The following is an 8,202-nucleotide window of genomic DNA, read 5'->3' as shown; positions in this document are numbered from 1 at the left end:
TCACTTAAGATCAACGAAAATTTAACTTTTTCAAAGTTATCGATTGATTTGGCTTAGTCTATGATTCTATAACTTTTCAAAAAATGTATATAATTATTCGGAATCATATAACAAATCTTAAATAATTTTTCAAATTTTGTCAGTTTTACTATATCTGCAAACCTCATATCAAATTTTTACAATATATATATATATTTTTTTTTTTTTGCATCCAAGCCACCACAATCTTTTTTATTTGAAAAAATGATGTGAATCTCATTATTAATTCCAAACAAAACAACTTCACATTGTATATTTGAACTTTTTCAAGGATATTTACTTCTAGATTGCAGATCTGGATTTTGTCAAATGCGACATAAGCATCACATTGCGATCAACCCTTTCTGGATTTTCCCTCGAATTCAGCAGACTTCCTCTATAACCTTTAATTTTATTGGTGAAAAATTCTCCCTTGCTTGGTTAAAAGAATTCGGTGCAAGATTTGATTATTCTTTCCAAACTTTAAAAATGTTGAACCAATTTAAATTTATTTTCATAATTAGAAAACTCATCTGAAATTTTGGAGATTTGCTAAAATTATGTTATATTTTATTATAATATTAAGTAAAAATAGCCGTATGTGGAGAAATTTTGGAGATTGATTTAGCACAAAATTCAAGAAGATTACATAGAAAAAATAAGCAAACGTTGATGGCAAAATGAACAATCATAAATTAGAAAAAATAAAACTTTAAACTAAATTTCGGTATAGATGGACCGAAAAAGGTATTTGAACAACTTTTAAAAAGGGCAGACTAGTTTTTCCCGGAGAGGTTGATTAGTGACCCTTAACAATGTCAAATTAGAGTTGAATTAGAGTGTTAAGTGTGTTATGCCAACAAACCAAGTTTGAGTTGAGTTGAGGGTTGTTTCTGCTATTTTAAAGAAAATAAATAAATAAATAAATAAATAATAATAATAACAATATTGCTAGGAGTAACCCTGAAAAAGTCGTACTTCGAAATTTTAAATATTGACTTATTCAATGAGCATTATCCTAATTATATATAAATTAGAATGATGAATAAGAGAGCACGTGAGCTCGTGCCATTGCATGGACTGCCACGTTCAACGTCCAAACGGTGGTTAATGGCGGTGCTTGTTTTTCTCTTGAAAAATTCCTATAATAATACAAACTCCAAACTCCCTCTCCCAAAATCTCTCCCTACATTTCTCAAAGAGAAAGGCGAAAAAACAAAAAGAACAAACACCTCACCACCAAACAAACACAATATGCAACTCTCAACATCTCTCATAATTCCACCACCCCTCCTCCGCCCCTCCACCGCCTTCTTCCCTAAGCTCAGGTCAACTCCATCCCTTTCCTCACCATGGCTCGGCCATCGAGCTGCGGAGGCGGTGGCAGAGCCAAGATGTGTTAGTCAGGGTGGATGGGGAACCTCTGTGGCGGAGGTGGACATAGAAGAGTGGCTGAAGCTAGGCAGGTTGGAGGAGAAGTGCGGCAGCGGAGGAAAGGGAATAGTGGAGCTACTTGAATGTATGGAAAAAGAAGCCATTATGGGAGAAGATGAAGGGAGAGAGCCAACAGATTATAATAGAAGAGCTAAGATTTTCAGCTCCAGTTCTGAAGTTTTCCAAGCTCTCAAGCAACATTCTGATGCTGTTGCTCCTCCTCCTCCTCCTCCTCCGCCTCACCATTCTTGAATCCCGATGATGAATTTGAAGAAATAGAAAGAAGGATAAACATGTTCATATCATATCAAATCTTTATTCAGTGTTACCAAGTTATTTGGTATTAAAGTTCTTCGGACAGTGGATATACTTTTACAATAGCTATCTTATTCATTAGTTTGCACCTCGTTTTCTTCTTTCTCCTCTACCTTCCAAACCTTCTTCTTCAACCAGTCAAATGGCTGCCATGTTTTTTCAGTTTCAAGACGATAAGAATAGTTACGATTTTTCACAACAAACAGAAACATGCTGGTAGATGAAAAGAAAAGAGTCGGTGAAGCTAAAGACGAATACCTGTACAAGCCAAAAGCAGTGGCTGTCCCAGCAACACTCCATAACGCCGCAGCTTCAATGTTGATGGGATGTAGGAGATTCCTGAGCTTTGGATGGAGGAACTTCAACAAACCCTTTTCACCTGTCTTCATTTGTTTTATGTTTCTTTTATCTCTTTAGCCCCAAAGGAGCCGTACTTGTATCGAATCTAGTTTAATAAATCCTTGGTTTGTTCTCATCACTTTACGGCTTTCTTTGTTGCTCATGTGTCATTAAAACAGAGAGACAAAAAAGAATGGGAGAAAGTCTTCGAATCTGAATGTATCGAAGTTCATTTAATAGAGGACCATGCTCAAAATTTCTCAATTTTGTCATAATTAACAAAAATGATATATTGTACACAAGACAATAATCAAGGCGGAGATGGATGTTTTGGTTTGTCCTTTGCATAATTCCCTAATACAAAAATGACAAAAGAACCTTAAGTAGCAAAGCATCAAACTGAATTTGGATGATTAACGTTGTTATCATTTTGTGTTGGACGCCGGCCTTTGTCCGGACCACCAATGATGCCCCAAGTCTCAAATTGCCTTTGCCGAGCTCTTGCTCTCTCCTTCTCTTCATCAGATTTCGTCGAGAAACAGTAAGGACAAGAAACTCCATACTACCACTGAGGAGATTCCATGTCACCATCACTCACCGGTTGCTTGTACCCATAACAGAGTTTGAATGTGCCCTGCTCCAGACCATGCTCAACTGAGTCACGCTTGTCAAATACAAAGCATTCGCCTTCCCTTAGACTCTCTGACCTTGGAACTTCCTCCAAATATTTCAGAATTCCACCTTCCAAATGATAAACCTAAAAATCATTCAGATAGGATGATGCATCAGATTTTTAGTGTCTCAGATAGAAAAATACATGAGAAAGCAATTGCGTGTCATGCAAAAATGATTTGATTAAACACTTCCAAGATTTAAGTGCATGCATCGATCATCAATCTAGGAACACTTATTTCTGAAAAGCCTGTGACTTTTCAAGGCAGCAATTATCTAAAAGAAGAAGGCAAGGCGTGCACCTTCTATGAAGCCCTTCATCAAGAATTTTATTATTTTGAAAAGAAAATAATTATTAGCATTTTTCCTATAAGACCTATTGCGTTTGAGCTTGACGAACTCACGAACATATGTCATGTCCAAAGTTTATTCAAAAAGTTCATCAAAAGCAAATCGTATTATATAGAGATCAACAAGTTCACCTCTTTAAACCCTTTTCTTAGGAGATAACTCGAGGCTTTCTCACAGCGAATTCCTCCAGTGCAATACATGGCAACTCGCGGGGGCGAGCTCTCTTCAGGGTTTACTGTTTCTTCATCTCCTTGATTTGAATGTTTGCAATCTAATTTAGGAAGTTGGAATTTATCTTCCACCCAAGCAGGAAAATCTCGAAATGCTGTAGTAGAAGGATCAACTGCTGTTTTGAACTTTTCAATCCTTGTTTCGTAGTGATTTTGCACATCAGTAACCACCTACGTTATCATTTAATTATTTAGCAAGGTCACCTTATTCTCTTCAATGAGAAGAAGTATGAAGTCTCTGAATGATCGGCCAGACAATCAGAACATATATGCAACCAACGGAATACAGTTCCTATCGTGATATTACATTTTTAAGTTCAATAACAATTCAATAATCAAAACATATGCAGAAACCCGAATCCCACGTAAACGATTGATAACTTAAACAATATAAATAAAAATGTTCAATTTTATATAATATATTGAATAAATCAAGATGCAGATAATAACCTATTACATTGGTGAATAAATAGGGGCCAAAATACTACTAAAGGAAACATATAAATATCAAAAATACTAAATAAGAACAAATTCAAGAAACCCTAATTTCCTTTAACAAAAACTAAGACTGAGTAAAACTACTCACAGTATCTGGATCGCTTATCAGTGAATTCTAATCCCTTGGTTTCACATATTGTCCAACCCTTTCAACAGGTGATATAATAACAGGCATTCCAAGAGTGACAATCTGCAAAAACAAACACCGCATTGGGACAAAAGCATCAATGAATAAATAAGAATCAACAAATAAGAACACCTACCCGACCCTTATATTCTACATCTGCCTCCATCCCAATTCCTACATCCTTAAGAATAAAGAAAATAAATTAAAATTTTAGTACCTCTTTCTTTAATTTGACCCTGACATGGTCCTAACGAAAGGGTGCATCTTCACCCGCTGCAAGAGGGGAACTGCTAGTATGACCGTTGTGGATGGCTTCTTCTTCAGGACTAACAGACGTTTCCACCTGCCTTAGTCGTTTTAGCCGTTCATCACTTTCAATGAATCCAAGAACCCTTTGGACAGACTCCCGAGATCCACATATGCTCCCATTAATTCCTTCAGGTGCGAGAATGATACCTCCTGAAACACGCTGAGCAAGATTAGCTTAGTAACGCTAATCCAAACCGGGCAGCAAAATGAGGTATAAATTTATAATAACAGATGAAGTCAGAAAATTTTTCCATATCCAGTTCTGTTAGTATTAATGGTTAACTTGTATTCACTTCATTCTTTATACTGCAGGATAAAAACTCAAGTTCATCTTTCAACTACATGAAATAAAAAGAGTTCTATATGTTGTAAATTACTTCGAGTTCTTACTGGCATATGTTAAATATATCCAGCTAATATCTATATGTTCTTGCTAAAGAATGACAATCAAATAAATTTTATAATATTTGCTGATCTTTTTCAGATAAGAAATAGTTGATTATCTACTTCCTAAACAATAAAAAACAAACCAATTTTGAAGTCTGGGTTCGGACAACCACTGGATTGATGGTAATCACTTTCGTTTGGTATTCCCAAACTGTAACCCAGTCCTTGTCAAGGAAGTATATAAAGCCTCTGCTTTTTACTGCTTGGAAGGGTTCTCTTTTACTTTATTGCTATAGGGAGCTTTCTCCTGGAGTCCCTTCCTTAAGGACTTCCTGTCGAATGCCCAAAAAAATTCGTTCTGATAAATAAATAAATAAAAGCTCTTCCCTTTCCAATAAAGAGGTGAACTTCCCTATTGTCATTGATTTAACTCGAGTCTTTGTCTGGGTTTACGTTATCACTGTCTTTCACTAAATCCTTCTCGAGTATTTTTGTGCAAGTCTCATTTCTTTTTCTTTTTTGTGCAAGTCATCCTTGCGTAGTGGCCATGCAATTTCCTTGCGTAGGATCATGTACGTCTTATTTCTTTTTCTGAAGAAGATTTGGGCAAGTGTTTTTTTCAATAAACTTTTTACTTCTGCTGCTTGAGATTTTACTCTTTCCTTCCTCATCCCCAAATCCCATCCATTTTTATTCAAACCTATGGAAGTTTAAGATCCCAAAGCATGCCAGAGTCTTCTCTTGGATTGTTTCTTTAGGAAGGATCGAGTATGAATCATTCCCTAACTTTATACCTCTTCCTTCCAAATGCTTGACCAGTCATTTCGTTGGTTCCTTCTGCTGTGTAAAGATGAATTAGAGGAACTCAAACATATTTGATTCACGTGTCTCTTTTACTATAAGCCTTTTGAGCTCTTCCAGAACAATGTAGGTTAGGTTCCTAATCAGAAAGGGAGGAGATTTCTATGACATGCAAAATTTCTTTCTAATTCGTTCAAAGATGCCCTTGTTTCAAAGAAATGGGAAGGCAACTACATGCACAGCACATTATGTTGAAAATTTGAAACTTTTACTCATTAGTAATTACTATCTTCAGAAGTTAGAGCTATCCAACAGGTTTGCTCTTAACTAATCTAACAACCAAATATTTGGTAAACTTATATCTCAACACCAACTCCCATTACTCCAAAGACCGACCCAACATTCCAAATATATCACTTCACAAAAATAACCCACTTAAGAAACCCCAAAACCATTAAGCATCGTGTAATCTCATAATCAAGAAACCCCCAATCCCCAAACACAACTAAACCATATAAAACACCAATCAAAAGACACAAAGCAGGAAAAAACAAGTACCAGTTCCTCGCAGAGCTTCTTCAAGGGCGAGCGAAATTCCGCATGGTCAGGAAAATGAGCGAACTTATAGAAAGAAACAACAAGAGAAATTGAATCCATGTCCTCAGATTCTTCACATGAGCTATGAATGGGAGCGGTGGGGGAAGGTCCAGAAAAGCAAATGGAATGAGTCATGCTCCGACTGGGCTTGTGAAAGAAAGAGGAGAGAAGCGAAGGGAAAGAAGAGGAGGGTTTTGGAACAGGGAAAGAGGGACTGAAATTGAATGAGATGAGATTAGTGTTCGAAGAAAAGGAAGAAGAAGGGGAAGAAGGTAATGGCGATACCATTCCCAGAGCTAACAATGGAGGAGCTCTATATCTGATGAGCATGGAGCCTGAGGACGACGAATCGGTCGCCTTCTTCGTTCTTTCTCCGTTCTATTTTAATGTTTGGGCTTTACATTGCAAATAAAAAGCCCATAATACTTCCGCCCAGTAACCAAAACCCAAACAAGTGAAAATTATTGAAGTCATTTTTTCAGGTAAATTTCATAAATATAATAAACTACCCTATTTTTTTTAATATTCCAGGTTTACCCTTTCACCTTTCTTTTTCTCCTCCTTTTTCCATCATCCTTTTTTTTTTTCTTTTTTTGAAGTCATTTAGCCCAAATTGATTTGGTATTTCTTTCTTTCCTCTTCTTTTTCTCCACTGCGATTTCTTTCTATCTTTTTTTCTTTTCTTTTAAGTCGTTTAGATTTAGGTAACCAAATCTAATTTCTTTCTATTTTTCTCTTCTTTCTTTTACACTGTGTTTTCTTTTCATCGTCTTTATTCTTTTACGTAGTTTAGATTAGGATAACTAAATCTATAAGATTTTGTATAAAGAATCTTGAAAAAAAATGAATTAGCCAAATATAAACGATTGTGTAAAAAAGATAAACGATTATCTACAAAAGAATTTAAAAAAATCATTTAGCTAAGTCTAAACGATCGTGTACCAAAAAATCTTGAAAAAAAAACGATCGTGTAAACAAATTCAAACGATTGTGTACCAAAAGAATCTTAAAACATTTCGTTTAGTCAATTCTAAACGGTACCAAATTTTGAAAAAAATAATCGTTTAGATTTGAAAAAATAAACGATCCAGTAACTAAATTTAAACAATCGTGTAGCCAAATTAAACGATAGAATTGAAAAAATAAATCGTTTAGATTTGAAATCTAAACGATTGTGTACTAAATGATAGTCAAATCTAAATGATCGTGTACCAAATACATTATGCGCGTGGTTGACGGGGCATTTTTGGTATTTTTCATTGTGAGCTTTTTTCATTTTCGAAATTGTTCAATGCATTTAATTGCATTTGTGTTTGTTGTTTCTTATCTATTATTTGTCCTTTTTATAGAACTAGAATTATGTTCCATAACAATTTCCCTATTTCTATTTCATGTATTTTTTTAAAAAAATATTATTTTGGTTTTCCTTTGTTTCCTTGTTTAAATATAATTTAATTATCTAAGAAATGTACGAAGAACCCTACAAAGGTGTATAAATAAAAATTATCAAATGTTTTACATCATCTAATAATGCAAAATTAAATACCAATAACACAAATTTGTGTGATAATGTCTTGTAATTAGTTTGCTATTTTGTAATATTTTAATGTAATTGTTTTACTGCGATATTAAATTATCCATGGCAATAAAATCAAAGTTTATTAGATATATTTTTGAATCGTAAGTAGTTGAGTGGATCATGTTTAAAATATTTACGACGCAGGTAACAAAGTATAGTCATTTTTTAAATATTTTAGGTTTGTCTTTCCATCTTTATTCTTCTCTACCAATTGTTTTTCTTCCTTTACTGTGCTTTTTTTTTTCGCTGCGAATCGTCTTTCTTCTTTTCTTCTTCTTTTTTTACGTCTCAATTCTAATTTATTTCTATCGTCTTTCTTATTTTTCTCTTTTTTTCTTCGTGCATCGTCTTTCTTCTTTTTCTTCTATTTTTTTTATGTCGTTTAGATTTGGGTAACCAAATTTGATTTCTTTCTATCGTCTTTTTTTAGTTATGTGCATTATCTTTCTTCTTTTCCTCCTCTTTTTTTACGTCATTTAGATTTGGGGATTTCGCTGGGTGAATCTTGAAAAAAAAAAATCGTTCCAAAAGAATTTAAAAAAATC

At 34.5% G+C, this 8,202-nt stretch overlaps 2 protein-coding genes across 2 annotated transcripts; one reads left to right on the top strand and one right to left on the bottom strand.

Moving 5' to 3' along the window:
- Positions 1-1,024: 1,024 nt before the first annotated feature.
- LOC103496760 (uncharacterized) lies at positions 1,025-2,245 on the top strand. Its single transcript, XM_008458747.3, has one exon. It carries the CDS (start codon positions 1,057-1,059, stop codon positions 1,702-1,704), a length of 648 nt encoding a protein of 215 aa, XP_008456969.2. The 5' UTR covers positions 1,025-1,056; the 3' UTR covers positions 1,705-2,245.
- A 55-nt stretch (positions 2,246-2,300) lies between these two features.
- On the bottom strand, positions 2,301-6,451 carry LOC103496761 (rhodanese-like domain-containing protein 7). The gene is given in 5 exon segments (XM_017046534.2): positions 2,301-2,863; positions 3,261-3,530; positions 3,946-4,047; positions 4,202-4,453; positions 6,040-6,451. Coding segments are annotated over 5 exon segments (1,356 nt in total). The 5' UTR covers positions 6,409-6,451; the 3' UTR covers positions 2,301-2,500.
- Positions 6,452-8,202: the final 1,751 nt, after the last annotated feature.

Source organism: Cucumis melo, chromosome 10, assembly GCF_025177605.1.
Source record: "Cucumis melo cultivar AY chromosome 10, USDA_Cmelo_AY_1.0, whole genome shotgun sequence".
Taxonomy (NCBI): domain Eukaryota; kingdom Viridiplantae; phylum Streptophyta; class Magnoliopsida; order Cucurbitales; family Cucurbitaceae; genus Cucumis; species Cucumis melo.
Note: the sequence above shows the minus strand (reverse complement) of the source record. Positions and strands in the feature narration are given on the sequence as shown.

Coding starts and splice junctions, on each gene's coding strand:
- LOC103496760 (XM_008458747.3), top strand. CDS start 1,057: ATGATGAATAAGAGAGCACGTGAGCTCGTGCCATTGCATGGACTGCCA.